Here is a 19,082-nt window from a genome sequence, read left to right as displayed (position 1 = left end):
TGGTATATCTGCTTAGGTTTTTTTCGGTCCGAACGCTTTTGAATGAGACTCCTAAGGTAAACGAAATATATCTATCGAATAAGGCTTTTCTTGGCAAACAGTCTAATGCTAAATAGTAAGAGATTTCTATAAAATCCAAAATACAATTTTTACAGTGCCAGCAAAAGTTTGGTAATATTGACAGTATACAACAAAGATTCTAAGAAATATACAATTTAAGCTTACAAGAAAAGCTAAGAAACAAAATCGAGGTATTGACAATAATTTATCCGATTGTTATACCAATTTTTATTAAGAGTCTGACGTAATGTACGTATAGGCTCGATTGAAATGTGTCGTTCAAAACTGGAATACTGGATAACAAACGTAACACACCTGTGCGCTGTAATGTCGCGATCAATATCGTCGTTAATGCCGACTGTGCTATGGGGTTCTTGACCCAGTTGCACCTGCTTAAGATGAATGGAAAGATCTAGACTGCATCACTCTTGTGTTAAATTCGATTGTTGGATATGCAGATGCCAGAAACCTATACATTGCAATGTGACTACACTTGTGGTGCAGTTAGTAATGCCTTGGTTTACGGTAAATAGGTTTATTTTGTTGTTGCATTAGCAATGCTTCAGATGAGTCAAATGACAACCGGCGACGGTTCACGTAACATACGGTTCGACCGTATGCTCATTTTCTGGCCATCATCTTTTTCATCAGCCATTCTCCTACCTTATTGTTACTCTCCTGTCCTGTCCTATAATCTCATCTAATCCTGTAAACTTAGTTATAGCCTGCCACCATAGTTCTTCCAATTTTATCTGTGCTCGTCACAATTATCATTTGCGGTCGACATTCTACTAGTAAAATGTCTTGTACCTCGAATCTGTTTTTCGGACTACATGTCCTGCGCACTGCCAATTTAAATTTACCACCCTTTGCATAACGACAGAGTTATGCTGCGTTTGCTCGCCATTTGTTCATGTATCACTTTACCTGCACCAAATACATTTATTAACGTTATACCATACTGTATAAAACTCAGTAAATATTAACGTAATTTGAGTACGTAAATATAAGTACCATATTAAAATTTCCACTGCGAATGCCTGAACTCTTTATGTCTGCGCGTGCTCTATGAGTAGCTTTAAATTCGAAGGAAGCTCATAATATACGAGTACCGTTGCAGTTGATGGCAATAAATATTTACGAATATAGTGGCATAGTCCCGGACGTCCGGCTTTAGTCTGAGGCGCCTTATTGTAAGTGCGTCCGGATAAAAATTAGCATACCCGACAAAGCATTCCGACCTATTTTAGACCACGTCCGCAAGTCGGCGGGTGAATTTTTAAAAGCCTTTTTAGTGCTCAGACACGCTATGCACGTTTAGTGCTTAGACACGCTATCCACGTTTCACTCCGCGAACCAGGGGGGCGACTTTGTAAGGTGTAAGCCTAAGTATCTTGCATCTATCGCGTCTATAGATTTTTGCCGATTCATACAATGTCATGTTCACGGGCAATGACCTCTTTCAAAGATGATTCCTTAGATTTTTCTATAGTAATATAAGAAACTGTAGGTAAGTAGGTACTTAAACTACCTACTGTCATTTTATATTATGAATAAATTGATGCTGCCTTCCATGTTCAAGTAGTATTAGTTTTATAATTTACTTAACTTGTGATAACTGCTTAAAAATTTGTTTTGTTATAGAAAATTGAAACAATAACTATTACGTGAAATTATTTAACACTATGGCGATCGTAAGCCTGTTATTTATGGTCACGAAGTTAGTTGTCTGAGTAATGGCCCATGGAGACATATTTGATTATCGAAGTACATACAAAATACTATGGTAGGCAATTACGGAGTGACAAAGTTCAAGTCTTTGAATGACGAAGGTCCAGCGATCGTATTACCATATTCGGTTCACTTCTGAGCTCGAGTCTCCTCTCGGAATTAGAGGGGTTAGGTTAGGCCAATAGTCAACGCTGGCCCAATACGGATTGGCAGAATTCACGCACGCAGAGAATTAAGAAAATTCTCTGGTATGCAGGTTTCATCATGATGGTTTTCCTTCACCGTTTGAGACAAGTGATATCTAATTTCTTAAGATGGACACTAACCGAAAAGTTGGAGGCGCATGCCCCGGACCGGATTCGAACCCACACTACATTGTGGGTTCAATTTAGTTTAATGATATTTAAACACAACATGCGTATAATTTAAATAAATGCATATTGCAATGTCCGATTTAGAAATCGGTGATATATCTCGCTGCACCGCAATAGGTCAAGGTGTCGATTGCGTCGCTGCTAAGGCCAAATAAGTAAAGACTGCATACGTACTGACGCGTCTGTCTGTCTTTGAAAAGCAGACATACAGCTATCACTGCAGGGTAAGACGGTTCCCTTTTAGGGGAAAACTACTTTGATCTGTGTAAAAGGTGCTAAACATTTTTATTGAGCGTGAATATGCCAGGGTACTAAGCAACCGACTGAACTATATCTTGGATATATAGATCATGAGTCCTTATAGAGATTTCCACATTCTACGGTCTCAGTCGCTTGAGGCTCATTGGTCTCTGGTATGCTAATCAATCCACTGGCATAATTTAATGCCAGTGGCTTCTGACACGCGCCAACTCATCATTTAAACAACTGCATAGCATGTTACAGCTTGACGACTTGTTGGGTATGTCGCTGTTTTGATGCAAAAGAATTCTTCGGACCTAATTTTTACCACACTACGACGAAGCTAAAAGGAAAGGTAATGATTTTGGCAATCTATGTATGCGTGTATGTTCCACCGTAGCGCCTAAATTACTGAAGCGATTTTATTATATTCCTAACGTCTCATGATGAGATTTTGAAGTATCACGATCACATCTTCAAGAAATTAGTAAGCAATCTATGTAAAAGACACTTTAAAGCACAAGAGGTTAAGCAATGCGAGTACTACAGTAATATTCTTTCTCCAGCATGGTTTCCTCCAGTAGTTGCATTGGTTTCGGTGAAGCACTGGCATAGAAAGCTCATAGCTAACAAACCATGAACAACTTTAAACTACAAATTTGGAGTTGCCTCTTGCGTGTCTACAAGACATAGGAAGGTATGCACGGGAACCGTTTGGTCTCGTTCCACGTTCATCGTTCTATCATAAAGTTGCCAGGCGTCGCAGAGATCTACACAGCTATATAGTCGATAATCTTACGTACTAAACGTAAACGGTTTAGACAGAGTATCATTAGGAATTGCTTACCACTCAACTCTTAAGGAAAGTTGTCACCATTATGTCCCACAAAGAATGCATTGGTTTGAGCAAGACACCGAAAAAGAATAATTGGGCGTAAGACGCAAAAGCTTTCTTGCTTTGTGAACGAACAAATTTGGAAGTGCCAGCAATAGAACCGATAAGCAATTTGTCAGTGCCATCAACCGAAACATTTTGTGTAAGGCGGTTTGTCTAAGCTGTAAGTCGGAGAGTCGACGCGTCAAGCAGTCGTTGGTACAAATTGAGAGAGAGCTCTTATTCGAGGGGGAGTTGATTGGATTTCCAACCCTCCCGAAAACATCGCGTCGCGTGTACGTAAATCGAGAGAACTAAGCCGAGTAATGGAATCAATTGACATTTGGAATCAATACTTTTTGAATATTTTACACGCGTTTTATCACAAGATCATGTGTTTCGACGCCTTTAAGTTTTTCAAAATCGAGGACTTCAATATAGAATACAACCGTTTCTTTGCGAAAGATCACGATGTGACTAACGGTACGGATATTTTGACAATGATCGACTATCCGTGCGACAACGCCTCTAAAATACGAAAATATATACTCTCAGTAGTTCGACGAGGGTTTAGCTTTGGGTAAAGTAGAAAGTTGACGGCACAAACGTATTTATGTGTAAACTGTAAACGAAATCAACAGCAGAAATGTATTCCCCTCTAAATAATGTAAAATTCTTTAAAGGGTAATACAGCTACTAGGGAAGGCAACGAAACTCGCTTACCAAAAACCGTTGCTCAAGCAATCAAAGACAGATAATGATAATTTATAAACACGCTTCTGCTTCCCCAATGTTCTTTCAGTTTCTCACACACACACAAACTCGCCTACCTCTACCTTACCTCTACATATAAAGCCAAATAGTTAGAACAACTAGAACCTAAACAAGGTCACAACAATAAATAATTGAGTTATTTTAATACTACCGGACTCTATCCACGTGAATTCTTTTTGTGATATTTTTTCCTTACATCCCATCTCCTTGGACCCAATAAGTTGCTTCGGAATTCGTTTAATCTATCTGTGACAACCACATGAAAATCCTTTAAATAGTTTCGAAAGTTAACGCGAAAAAGACAGATGGACAGAAAATAACTCCAAAAAACTATTTTTCGTGTTCTATTATATCAATTTGCAGACATTCATTTTCTGCTCTCTCATTACAGTATAGATAAAGATACGTATAATCATCAGGCCAGTCATCGTGAGGCCATTAGCGCGGGTAGTTGCAAAAGAACCAATTTGAAGCGCGCCCCGAGGCGAGCTCGAGGCCTGCAGCGGAGTACTTGAGAAAAATACAGTTTATTTCCACCCACATACTTCACCAATGACCCCGTTTTTTAGATTATTCTTCACTCTTTTTTACCCCCAACGTAATAGAGGGGTGTTATAGTTTGACGTATTCGTCTGTGTATCTGTGTTCGTATGTAGAATCTTAGCTTCAAATAAACCGTTTTTAACTCTGTAAAATTTATTAAAAATTAACTTCATTTTGTTTTCAATTCAGCATTCAATAATATTCTCCTTTCTTTTCCAACTGACCGAAAAGCATGTAGGAATAATACAAGACAAGCTTTTTCATCGCTTAGCAAACAAACGACCATGGGGCCACGAACAGCATCGAATGCACTGCTATTCCATTACCGAACTTTGACTGAATTATTTAGCCATATTTATTGAAATAACCCGAATTGTTTACTGATTAGCCGCATGGTAAATAACTGTGAGGAAATTGGAACACCGCATCGGGAAATGAGTTGCACAATTTATACAATTAATGGGAGACATGATCTGTTTAATCGGGTGAATGGTGAATCAGTCAAGGTGGTTGGATTAATCATAGGCAAGCGGTTCAAAATAGCGAATAGGGGTTGATATCGCACTCTTTGGGAATCCATGGTGTAAAGAATCGACTAATGCATCGGATCACGAAATATCCATTATTGTGGCGCAACTAAGAATCGCGTGAACGATTTTGATCGCCGATTCCAATCGAGATTAACTGTATACGGCCTTAAATACGGATTAAATTATATAAAGTCAAACTCAAAATTCATTTATTGCAATTAGGCTTACTTTACAAGCACATTCGAAACATCAAGTATTAGATAATTGTGTTAATTAAAAAAAAAATTAAAGATATAGGGGTTCAAAGGCATCTTATCCGAGGCCACGTCAAACTCGGCTAGGGATTTTTTTTCGTTTATCACCATTTTACAATCTATAATATAATATTTTACTAATATTATAAAGCTAAAGAGTTTGTTTGGTTGAACGCGCTAATCTCAGAAACTACTGGTCCGATTTGAATAAATCTTTCAATATAAGATAGCCCATTTATCGAGGGCCTTCTTCGATAGATATATATTATCCGTATTCCTATGGGAACGGTTGAAACCACGCGGGTGAAACCGCTAGTAATATTATAAAGAGGTAAAATTGGGGGTGTTGTAGGGGATAATCTCTGGATATACTGAGCTGATTTTGGAAATTCTTTTACCGCTAGAAAGCCGCGTTATTTGTGAGTGTCATAGGGTATATGTTATCCTCACGAGAACTGGAACTACGTGGGTGAAACCGCGAAGCGTCAGTTAGTAATATTACAAACTAACTAGAGATAGAGAGATAGAGCTGAAACAGCAAAGTGCTTCAGCCGAGCTGGTGCGGTTTACGTCAACGTAGGCGTAGAACAATTGATGCTGCGCCCTATTTAAAAATATACCTTTTTACAGCGCCCTATTTTCCCATGCTTTCTGCAGCGGCAAGATAATTGTCACTTTTTCAGTGCACTTAGCGGTATACATTTTGTTTTTAAATACGAATAATACTGATATACAATCCTATTAATGTTTTTGTGTATTTTTTTTATCATTATCACCCTGTTTTAACGGGTTAGGCCTTCCTCCTTAAACGGAGTAACTCCTAAAGGAAAAGGAGAAGTCCTCCGGTGCGTATCTCTGTTTGCGATAAGCCTGAAACTACTAAATTGATTTGTGTCTAAATTGATGCAGTTTTCACCAACAAGGAGAAAATCCATAAAATACTATAAATTGGTTGAAATATGGCGATAACTATTGGTAGTGTCGAAAAAAAATCAAGCCACCTGAAAGTTTTTATAGAAAACGCTGCTTAATCCCTATCAAATTATAAAAATAACATTGTATCGTCTGTCTGTCTATTTATTCGGGCTAATCTCTGGAACGGCTTAACGGAGTTTACTGAGACTTGCACTGTAAAATAGAGGAAGTTATTTAGCGACATATAAACTACTATTTAACCCAATTTTTTGTTAATTTCTTGCAGGCGAAGTCACGGGCGTCCACAAATAGGTACGTACCCAATTGCACACTCAATACATCCGTACAGAACATCATAGCCCCTGGTTTGGTTTGGCAATGCACTTACAAACATCCAGGCCATAAATCATCAGCATGGGGGATCGCCTATTATTGGATACATCCAGCTGTGAATTGTTTGTCTTATTAGTTTTATTCCCTCGCGGTCAGGGCGCCTGAGATCGAAGCATTTATATGCTAATACATTTTAGTGCGATGATCTTTTAAATGGTTTTATACGGATTTTAATTAAATATCGATCGTGTTTTGTATCGCACCGAGTTATTAAGTTAGAATTTCACGATGGCTATAAGAACAATAATTTTAAATAAACGAAATACCTCGCTCTGTGATAGGTAATCTAATCTATACTCTATACTAATATATAAAGCTGAAAACTTTGTTTGTTTGATTGAACGCGCTAATCTCAGGAAGTGGTCCGATTTGAAAAATTATTTCAGTGTTAGATAGCCCATTTATCGAGGAAGGCTATAGGCTATATATTATCCCTATACTCCTACGGAAACGAGAACCACGCGGGTGAAACCGCGCGGCGTCAGCTAGTAAAATATAAATGCGAAATAATTAAGACTTCCGTTAAGTACGTTTCACGTCTTTTGAAGTAAACAATTCTTTATACTCGTCGATGTAATATTCGCCTATAACAAGAATTTTATTAGAATTTGAACGTTATTTCTATGGGACGCAAAAAATAAAATGTCACTAAGAACGCAATTGCCCTAAATGAGCGATGTCACATCGCTGTAACTTTACAGAATGCAGGGGTTGATTCCACAAAGGGAGTCGGCAAAAAATGTCTACCTCTTCCATTCTATCATCTAGACTCCGCGCCACGAAAGAAGTCCCACGGCTAAGCCTGAACTAAAATTGACAGCGCCTTACACAAATGAAAATAAGACCGCCATTACAAAATGACAGCGCCATTAAGACCTTAGCGCCGCGTCTACGGGATTTCGTGGCGCGGAGTTTACTTCTTTTACACAAATATCCTCTCTTTCACACACTCCAAATATCTCTTTTTTGGCCTTCCTCTCCTCTAGTGTCCTTCCTCTTGCAATTAAAAACACTAAGTATAGTAACGGAGAAAGATTTTACTAGAAGTGTACCCTCCATATTAGAGTCATACAAACTGGCTTAAAATGTTCAAATGCCTGCAAGGATTCCTCTTAAGACAACAAAATAACGTCTGCTTCAAAAACTTCTTCAAAATAACCTTTTGCATACAAATTATGTTAATTACGGAACTCAAAGCCACGAAAAATAAAAACGAAGCCGGCATTTTTGTGAGCGGAATCCGAAACGGCGCGATTAATTTCAAGAAACGGCCACTGTTTAATCTGCTTTTGAGACGAAATCTTTCGACGCCGCTAGTTTTACGCAACCACAGAGTATAAACAATTTATTTTCTAACCATAGAGTTTAATATTAATATTCTTTTTGGCGCGTTAACTAACTCTAATTAAATATTTATTTACTTATAGGTCAGTAGAAACTAAATGTTATTAAATTAAATCATTTTAAAAAAATCACTTCCCCGAAAAAATTACACATTTTAGGATGGATCGTTGTACAGTTCGTTTCATGTAGGATGGTGCGGGTGACAGTTCGTTGCACTCTTGAAAGCTTGCCACGATTCGCGATAATAGTGCGTATTATGAACGTCATACAGGCGACTGTCACCATACCCATGCTACCTGAAAAACACAAACAGGTAGCGTTTCTTGAGTGCCTTGTCAAGTGTTGCCCTATTTTTCCACTTACCAGCAGGTGGGCCTTTTAATATTACCAGCTTTAAGAAAAAAAATAACTTTGTCGGTAGAAAAGTCGTCAAAAGAAGCCAGTCTACCAATATATATATTTTTTACAGCTACAAGTTCAAAACAATCGAGACCTTCTAAACGAAATATCGAATTACCATACCACCATGTGTTTAGAACGTGTGTTCACACTTTTTTTCAATTCGTTATGTGCTTGGGTCCAAGTTTTATGGCTAGTATCTCACAGTATCTGAGAGGCGGAACTTCGACGACGATGTAATATCTTATTTTTAATCCGACTGTCTAGGGAGGATTATGTTTATTGTTATATTATCCCGTACACTTCGAAGCAACGTCGACGTGATACCCCAGTGGATATGACCTCTAAATTCGATTCAGAGGACGTAAGTTTGAATTCGGTCCGGGGCATGCACGTCCAACTTTCAGTTATGTGCATTTTAAGAAATTAAATATCACTTCTTTCTTCTTCTTTCCTGGGCCACTTTTCTTTTCCGCACTTGGCATTTTGTGGTTGGCATACCTGAGAATTTTCTTAATTCTCTATGTGTGTGAAGTCTTTCAATCCAATTCAATCCACATTGGGCGAGCATGGTGGACTAAGGCCTACAACCTCTCGTTCTGAGAAGAGACTCGTGCTTAATAGTGAGCCGAATATGGGTTGTTAAAGGTACTATAATATTAAAGGTAAGAATAACACAGTGAAAAGTACAACCACCCCTAACAATTATTATAAAAGTGTGACTCACAGGAGGGCTGGGGTGCAGTAATGGCCTCACCCCCACCCTTATTTATGAATTCCAACCCTAAGGTCAGGGCCACACTTTAATAATCTAATATGCAATGCCAATTAACATGTACCCTAATATTAACAAACATTTGATACTATCTTTGGCACAGTTTTGCATATGTTGCTTCATCCTGGATTTGACTCCAACTCATTTTTTAGATTGTATTTTAATTTTTTTTGGTGGAGTCTTGTGACTTTATTTGAGGTTGATTCAGTTTTCAGACAATTACTTCTCATGTGTGTGTGTGTGAGTGCTCACTGCTCTTGTGTGTCCAGTCCTTAAAGTTACACCCAGGTTACAAGTATGGAGATCAATTAAAATTTCCCAGGATCATATGATTAACCAACATCAAAACAGTCAGTGTTCTAATTTTTTGTCTGTATTTTTTTTTTTAATACATACATACTGATTTGCTTCAGATTGCCTTTGATACTTGATTTGCTTTTAACTTTGCTTACATATCAATCAAATTACTAAATTATTTAGTAAAAATAGAGGCCCCATATGTATGTTTGTCAACAATTTACTCAACAACTGATTTGAATATCACACAATGCACATTTTTAGGGAAAATTTTAAGTATATTATTTTTTTCTGAACTTTAAATTACTTAATGTTCTATTATAACATTCAGTAAAAATATATATTGCTTAATAAAATAATTATTACTTATTTAACATCATAGCTAATTATTCCATGTCTCAAAGAAGTGACGTCATCAAGTTACACCAAGTAAGGCACTAGGTTACACACAGGTGTACAAAACATGTTTTATTCATACTTAACAGCACAAGCTTAAATAAATAAGCAAACTTAACACCGTGTGTGTTTACATCATCATCATATCAGGGGACGTCCACTACAGGACATAGGCCTTTCGTAGGGACTTCCAAACATCACGATACTGAGCCGCCTGCATCCAGCGAATCCCTGCGACTTGCTTGATGTCATCAGTCCACATGGTGGTGTGTGTTGACATTGCATCTTATTTTTACCCAAGTATTAAAATACCTAGTATCACACAATATTGCTTCCACTATTATGCTTAGATATTTTAAAATATGCAATAGATTTTAAAGTGGCTTACATCATTCAGATAGATTCAAGATTGTTCATGTAATGTTCATGTATGCATAGATTAGGAGTACATTCCTTTTTTTTCTGAATGTGTAAGTTTATGGGACATATGTGGATAGTTAACGGGACCTCAATGGCGTCACTAAGGTGTTTGAGCGAGCACGCATCGCCCTATGGGACTCAGAGGCAGAAGCAGAAGAGATGAGCGCAACCACTCACTGTACTGTACTTAGAGATTTATTATTATATACATAATACATATATATTACCTTGCAGTCCTTCTCTTTATATGAGAGACATTAAATTGGGCAACAATTAAAGGCAAAGATTTGATTTTTTTGTTTGTTACGTTTTAACTCAAGAACTACTCTGGCAGGAAAAACAACACGAGCAGAGCACAGGGAGTGTTGATCAATCATCAAGGAATTCCTTATCCCTACATCCTGTAGTCACAAGTTCAGGACTCTGCTCGGAGTTTTTCTCTCTACCCAGCACCCGCACAGTGAATCCATGGAATGCTAAGATATTTGTCTGATTATTAGAAAGCTAGATTTTCACTGAGTAAAATAATATGTTATCCCCATATTTCATTGGGAACTACTTATTACGAAAAACGGTTAAAACTTGTGTGATGCAATGTTGGAGTATGTTTTGGGACCCACACAGGGCCCTTAGCCATGAGCTGATTTTTGAAACGCAGTATGATCCAAACAAGATTGAATATGAATAACATTCAGGATAGTTTGAATTCTTAAATAACTAAGTATTTAAATGCACTAAAAATTAAATACACTTACACTTAATGCTATTAAAATATAACATTTTTTATTAATTTATTATTGGCTGTAGCTGTAGAATATTAAAATGCAACATCAAACATATAACGCGCATTTTGATATTACACAGCTGAGATCAGGGTGGCTCGTCTCCCACAGGACATGTGGAATGGAACATAAAGGTAAAAGGTTTTTAATGTTGTCACGAGCATTGTCACATTCATTTTAACTTAAAGCGCCGTCTCAATCCAGAGAGCCGGGAGCCCCAGCTCAAAAACTAAAAAAGAGTGTGGAACATACCAGGTGTTCATTTCGTTGTATTATTAATACAAAAAATTAACTAAATGCAATTATACTATGCAACATATAATATAATATTATTGGTTTCATTCAGTTATTCTAAATTGATCGAAACTCGTGAAGCTCGCGGCTCGCGACTCCGTATTTCGTCTTGACACATTTAACTGAAATAAACATAAAAACCTTAAGAATTACATTTAACTAATAAAAAAATTACCTTGGAATTGCGTAAATCGTAGAAAAGCGGTCCAATTCTCGTGCCGTGGGGACAAAACCTTACACAGCCACTCAACTTAAATTCAAAGCAAATAAAACACACTATAATAATGTCGTTCACAGAGAGTAATAATCAAAAATGATAAATGCAACAATATCACGATTGAATTGTGTTATAAAACGTCCAACAGTCTGTTACAAAACAGAAGAACTTTAGCATTTCTTAAAATAAACACCGGCGCACAATTTACACGTCCTCCACGCAAAATCACAAATAAAACTGAAAATTCTGAATTTATCACCAGATGGCGCAAGTTTCGATTTTTGGCGCAAGCGCTGTCAAATTGTTTTATTTTTCTTAATAGTTGTGGGTTATTTCGTTTCTGAGTAAAACTTGAAAAAAAATGATTTTCCATTGTTTTTCTAGCCACCTCTAGATCTAATAATATTTTCTTTAGTTAGAATTTATTGCGTCTGAGTCTAATGGATTGTGGTTTATATATGAAGATTTTTTTTCTATATTTTTAAATTAACCTCAGAGGAAACTGAAAATGTGATTTTTGTATCATAGACGGTATCGGAAATAATGATGACGTCACATTATAATATTTGTCTACAACTTTATTTTTGTAGTCTATGGCTTAAATGCTGGCACTTCACATACGACGAATTCGGTCACTCTCTGGCACCGTTCTTGTCTAAACCTCCAGTGAAGTATATTAGTTAAAGTTTGGTTAAAGTCGATGATAATCGCTCAACATGAATAAGTTTTTATGGGAAATATGCAGATTATAAAAAAAAATAATTAATATATACCTACTAGCGAACTCAGTGCCTCGAACTACATGGTATTTTTTTAATTGCCACACTCATGTCACATTAAGATGTTTATTTTTAGTTTATTTTTTATAGAATAATAATAAAATGTCCAAAAAATAAAAAAAACAAATTGGGATGTGCCACCCCTTTTCCCTGAAGAGCATGAAAAATAAATAAAAACCAATTGTTAGACCTACCGAATATCATATAAAACTTCATCAAAATCAGTCAAACCGTTTCTAAGGAGTTTAGCACTAGCACAGTAACACGAAAATTTTGTAGAGATAACAAAAAAGATATTGATACATTTAATTTATAATAACAATTTAATTTTATAATAAATTGAAGTTAAAATAAAAAAAGAAACATAACGTAAAAGCCTGTCAGAGTGAGACTCTGTCTCTCTGTCTTGCTTTCTGTCTCTCTCATTCTCTCTCTCTGATACAAAGCAAGCCAGTTATTGTCGTTTCGTCTTTCTATTTCGCATTGAACAATGAGGTGTCGCGACGATTATTTTTGTTGAGTGTATACAGGTTTTTGGCACACAATGAAAAATAATTAAGCATTTTCGTTCCATATCCCTTGATTTTAAGATTAATTTTATATTGGAAGAGATTTATATTAGTGATAAAGTCGCCTCTTGGTTGTATTTTAACCTTAGTTCTAAGATTATGTATTTTTATAGATATGTTTGTTGCAATAAAGATTAAAAAAAATACATATATTAGTTCTGACATGATACAACGGCTCGACCGATCACCGATGGAACAAACCGATAACTATGTACAAACAGACATGTCTTGAAAAAAACATCGATAGCGGCTCGTACTCGAGCACCTTCTACCAACGTGAAGGGTTAACATAATATCACAGAGCATAGACAATGTCTTAAAATTTAGTACACGTCACTAAAAATGAATGATCAATGAGTGAATTTTGTAAACAACTTCTAAAATAAAATCTCAAATTTGAAGAAATAAGAATTACAAATTAGTTCATTTGCAAGGAACATTATTAAATTCTCTACGTTAAATCTCTTTTAAGTATTGTTCAAACTGAAAATGCTAGAAAATGTGAAACGTGTCATATTAGTTCTATCTGGTAAAGGTGGCGTAGGAAAATCTACAGTCAGCACTCAATTAGCTCTAACTTTGAAAGAAAGAGGTTTTAAGGTATACACGGAGTTTTAATATTTTTGTAATGTAATATCGGTGTACTCCTATTGTTATTGAACTCAAAAAATAATTAAATCGATACATATCCACCGAACACTACGAACGAAAAGTACCGCAAGTTCAGTTTGATATCAATTTCACATTTCGAGTATTGAAAATGCCGTTGAAGTTGGACATCAAGAGGAAACTCACGGCCAGGTCTGACCGCGTCAAGTGCGTCGACCAACACCCGGCGGAACCCTGGCTTCTGTGCTCGACCTATGGCGGCGACGTGAACATCTGGAACTATGAGACACAGACGCAGATCAAGAGATTCGAGGTTTGCGACCTGCCGGTGCGTGCTGCGAAGTTCGTGTCCAGGAAGAACTGGGTGGTCACCGGCTCGGATGACATGCAGATAAGAGTGTTTAACTATAACACTTTGGAGCGAGTCCACGCTTTCGAGGCGCACTCAGATTACTTGCGATGCATTGTCGTCCACCCCACACAGCCATACATTCTCACTTGTAGCGATGATCTGCTGATTAAGCTGTGGAATTGGGAGCGGAACTGGACTTGCCAGCAAGTGTTTGAAGGCCACACACATTATGTCATGCAAATTGTCATAAACCCCAAGGACAATAACACATTTGCTAGTGCCAGTCTCGACACCACTGTGAAGGTGTGGCAGCTGGGCTCGTCAATCTCAAACTTCACACTAGCGGGCCACGAGAAGGGTGTGAACTGTGTTGACTATTACAACGGCGGAGACAAGCCTTACATCATCAGTGGAGCGGATGACCGCCTCATCAAAATCTGGGATTATCAGAATAAAACTTGCGTTCAGACATTAGAAGGTCATGTCCAAAATGTCACAGCAGTGTCATTCCATCCAGAGTTGCCAATCCTGCTCACTGGATCTGAAGATGGCACAGTTAGAATTTGGCATGCTGGCACATATAGACTGGAGTCATCTCTCAATTATGGCTTTGAGCGTGTATGGACTATTTCAACCATGCACGGCTCAAACAATGTTGCTGTTGGTTATGACGAAGGAACAATAATGATAAAGGTGGGCAGGGAAGAACCAGCAATATCTATGGATGTCAATGGAGGCAAAATCATATGGGCAAAGCACTCTGAAATGCAACAGGTCAACCTGAAAGCTTTGCCAGAGGGCACAGAAATAAGAGATGGTGAATGTGTCCCCTTAGTAGCTAAAGATATGGGAGCCTGTGAGATATACCCACAGACTATAGCGCACAATCCTAATGGACGGTTTGTGGTGGTTTGTGGTGATGGTGAATACATCATATACACAGCCATGGCACTCAGGAACAAGGCATTCGGAACAGCCCAGGAATTTGTGTGGGCTCTGGACAGTTCAGAATATGCCACTTTGGAGAATTCCAACACCATAAAAGTATTCAAGAACTTCAAAGAAATAAAGAGTTTCAAGCCGGCATATGGAGCTGAAGGAATCTTCGGTGGCTTCATGCTAGGTGTAAAGTCCATCAGCGGGATGGCCTTTTCCTTCTATGACTGGGAACAACTAGAGCTAATTAGAAGGATTGAAATACAACCCCGACATGTTTTCTGGTCAGAGACTGGCACACTGGTGTGCCTGGCGACCGACGAGGTGTACTATGTACTGAAGTACAATGCGGACGTAGTCGCACGCGCCAGAGAATCTAATGCGAATATCACAGAAGACGGCATTGAGGATGCTTTCGAGGTAGTGGGAGAAGTAAATGAAACTGTAAAAACTGGCCTGTGGATCGGCGACTGCTTCATTTATACTAACTCACTGAACAGGATCAGCTACTATGTGGGTGGAGAGATTGTCACCATATCCCACCTTGACCACACTATGTACATTCTCGGTTATGTTGCAAAAGAAAATAGATTATACTTGAACGACAAGGAGTTAAACATTGTATCATACTCCCTACTGCTATCAGTGTTAGAATACCAAACAGCAGTGATGCGCGGCGACTTCGAGACTGCAGACCGCGTGTTGCCGACTGTGCCGCACGACCATCGCACCCGGGTTGCACACTTCCTGGAAAAGCAGGGCTTCAAGCAGCAAGCACTTGCTGTATCGACTGAACCGGAACATCAGTTCGAGTTGGCGCTCGGGCTAGGCGAGCTGAAGCGTGCGATGCAACTGGCCGAAGACGCGTCAGCCGCCGAAGGCGGAGACGCGGCCGCCCGCTGGTCGCGCCTCGGCGCTGCGGCCGCCGCCGCCGCGGACGTCGAACTTAGCAAAATATGCTACCAGAAGGCGCATGACTACAGCGCTCTATTGTTAGTCGCGGTCAGCACCGGCGACAAGAAGCTGCTGTCAGACTTGGCGCTCGAGGCCGCGCAGGCGGGAGACGACAACATCGCATTCGTAGCGTACCTCTCCCTCAATGACCTCGACGCGTGCCTTCAGCTGCTCATCAGCAGAGGAAAACTGCCAGAAGCCGCATTCTTCGCCAGATCGTACATTCCTTCCAAAATCAACGAAGTGGTCAAGCTGTGGCGGGAGGCAGTCAGCGCGACAAACGTAAAGTCCGGACAGTCGCTCGCCGATCCAGAAAAATACGAAAACCTTTTCCCGGAATATTCGGAATCCCTACGTTTAGAAAAATTTCAAAGAGAATTTGGTCATGCATACCACTCAAATCTAAGTAATGTACCGAATAACTCCAAAGTATGTAATGTAGACAGGGACCTGGCAGAAGAGATGTCAGAACTGAGTGCATTGTGGTCCGATGCGACACCAATTATTACAAACGATATCAGTAAAAGCTCAGAGCCTCAAAACGAAATGCCAGATAAAAAACGCAAAGATTCTCTTGACAGTATGGAAGAGATCGATCGGGAGATCAATGAGATGACTCTTGATGGAGAAGAGTTAAACTTGTCAGATGAAGACAATTTGATTGATTAATCGCATTGCATTCTTTATTTTCTATTATCAATATTTTTTCTATTTAGTTCTTTTTCCACTAAACCTATAAGTAGTAATAAGTACATATGTTAAAAAACAGATTCTTATTGTAATTTGATTTCAAGTAGATATTGTATTAAACAGTGTATTTATATTAAACGAAAGTTCAATAAATAAAGTTATATTCTAATGGTTGTAATTATTTATGGGCCCACTCTCATTTAGGGTTATCATTGGACACAAATCGCGTGTCTTTTACCTTCAACTATAATGTAGTAATAACCATATTTTTAAGGAACACAAAACTGACGCCGAACTGGCAAAAATAAATATTCCAATATCAAAACAATAAAGCTTTAATTATTGCGTTTTGTGCCCAAAGTTTCAACTCTTACTCGAATTTATTTCGTTAGACAAAGAGAATTTCTCAAATGCAAGCGACTATTTCATAGTACGACTCCATGATGATAAGACATCAAAAATAAACTTTCGCAGTTTCGCTCGCATTCCAGTAACTATTCCATTAGTTATAATCAATTCTTGATAAAGTTATAATCAATACGATCTAACAAGGCGCACCTATGTAAGATATTATTTATTTTCTAGGTCGGTTTACTCGACGTAGACCTATGCGGCCCCAGCGTTCCTTATATTTTGAATTTAGAAGACCAAAACATTCACCAAGGAAACGAGGGCTGGATTCCAGTCTATTTGGATAAAGACCAAAAGCTGGGCGTTATGTCCATTGGGTTTCTTTTGAAATCTCGCAATGATGCTGTAGTATGGAGAGGGCCCAAGAAGACCTCTATGATAAAACAGTTTTTAGAGGATGTGTATTGGCAGGATTTGGATTTCCTCGTGATAGATACCCCACCAGGTATGCTAGTAGGTCATAATGGACTCTCCTATATATTATGAATTGATCAATTATCATCATCATCCTAACCACAGTTGGATAAAGGACTCTAAGCTCTTAAAGTGTCTCGTCGTTATAAAAAACTAATTTCTAAACAATTCGTTGACAACTGTACCTACTACAGCTTGTACAGTACGATGCAAACTTTATTTTATGACGTTTCGGAATAATTAAGTATGACCTGCGTGTAACGACATCTGCAGCATATTTCCGAGACGTCATAAAATATGCATCAGACTTTATGTTGTTTGGTATTCGAATTATGATAATATTAAAATCACATTCCAGGAACTTCTGATGAGCATATAACAGTGATGGAGAACCTCCGCAGTGTGCCACAATGCTCCGCCATACTGGTGACTACACCACAGGAAGTGGCCATAGAGGATGTGAGGAAAGAGATAACATTCTGCAATAAAACTGGCATCCCCATCATGGGTATCATTGAAAATATGAGTGGGTGAGTTAATACCCTAAAACTCAAGTTATTGATGATTTTTATTTCAATACTAGCTGACGACACGCGGTTTCACCTGCGTGGTTCCCGTTCCCGTAGGATTATACTCGTATACTGAAAGATTTTTTCAAATCGGACCAGTAGTTCCTGAGATTAGCGGGTTCAAACAAAACTCTTCAGCTTTAATAATATTAGTATAGATTACATCATATCAACATTATCAACCACTCAAAATACTACTGGTCAGAGTTGGATGAATTAATACAGAAATAGATTACACTATCCCGAACGAGAAAGAGCTCCTGTAAGATAGTACTAAAAAAAAAAAATTCTAAATCAGTATAATTTGACTCAAACTAAGCTTATGATATTTTTTTTAGCTATGAATGTCCATCCTGCAGCGAATGCACAAATATATTCTCAACTGGAGGTGGGAAGTCACTGGCAGAAATTTCCAAGCTACCATTTCTAGGAAGCATTCCCATAGATCCTAGAGTGGGAGCGTTGGCAGGCAAAGGCATTGCAGCTGTGAAAGAGTTGCCAGAATCAAATACCAGCAGAGTGTTTAATGATTTAGTTGTAAGAATAAATGAAACCAGCTCAAATAGTCAAAGGTAATCAAGGTAGTCTACTGTCTGCATAAAATACTAATGTATCAAGTATTTTTGAAATAAAATCATGTTGAAATTCATTATTATTATTTTTTCTACCTACCTACCACATTCTAACAAGTATATTACAAAAATTAGATATTTTGGGATAATCCTATCTTTTGATGGTCCTAAATTTTACTTGTAAGTTATATGCTGTATATGGTCGCTGATTGAAAATTTTTGCAATATAATATACTTATAAGGTACAAAAAATTTAGTAATAGGTAATCGAAAATATGACGCAATAATTGATGATCAATACATATAAATAAAATTGAAGTGTCTATCTCTCATATCAAAATAATTGTGTATTTTCAAGTTGTAAAACATAGTCAAGCATTTCTTTTTCAAATGTTTGTCTTTCCGGGCTAATCTCTGGAACGGCTGAATCAATTTTAAGGAGACTTTTACTGGGATATAGATTTATTATTGGGATGATTTATTTTTATGATGGGATATAGATATATTATATGGGATATAGGTTATGGAGCAACATATAGGCTACTTTTTACACCGAAAAAATACAAGGTTCACGCGGGATTTGTGAAAAACTGAATTTCACGCATACGAAGTCGC

The 19,082-nt window shown here is 37.9% G+C and overlaps 3 protein-coding genes across 3 annotated transcripts in view; 2 read left to right on the top strand and 1 right to left on the bottom strand.

Moving 5' to 3' along the window:
* The window catches only part of LOC112043767 (protein tweety-like), a 91,884-nt gene extending 80,012 nt beyond the window's left edge, over positions 1-11,872 (bottom strand). Inside the window, exon 1 of the mRNA XM_052884452.1 lies at positions 11,571-11,872. The gene's annotated coding sequence lies outside the window, so the exon portion shown is untranslated. The remainder of the gene's footprint in view (positions 1-11,570) is intronic.
* A 1,390-nt stretch (positions 11,873-13,262) lies between these two features.
* LOC112050507 (cytosolic Fe-S cluster assembly factor NUBP2 homolog) lies at positions 13,263-18,544 on the top strand. Its single transcript, XM_024088788.2, has 4 exons — positions 13,263-13,560; positions 17,087-17,357; positions 17,685-17,856; positions 18,234-18,544. The coding sequence occupies exons 1-4, from the start codon at positions 13,450-13,452 to the stop codon at positions 18,469-18,471; spliced, it is 792 nt and encodes a 263-aa protein (XP_023944556.2). The 5' UTR covers positions 13,263-13,449; the 3' UTR covers positions 18,472-18,544.
* Positions 13,555-16,670, top strand: LOC112050506 (coatomer subunit beta'). Its single transcript, XM_024088786.2, has one exon. It carries the CDS (start codon positions 13,721-13,723, stop codon positions 16,478-16,480), a length of 2,760 nt encoding a protein of 919 aa, XP_023944554.1. The 5' UTR covers positions 13,555-13,720; the 3' UTR covers positions 16,481-16,670.
* Positions 18,545-19,082: the final 538 nt, after the last annotated feature.

This window comes from Bicyclus anynana, chromosome 11 (genome assembly GCF_947172395.1).
Source record: "Bicyclus anynana chromosome 11, ilBicAnyn1.1, whole genome shotgun sequence".
Lineage (NCBI taxonomy): Eukaryota > Metazoa > Arthropoda > Insecta > Lepidoptera > Nymphalidae > Bicyclus > Bicyclus anynana.
Note: the sequence above shows the minus strand (reverse complement) of the source record. Positions and strands in the feature narration are given on the sequence as shown.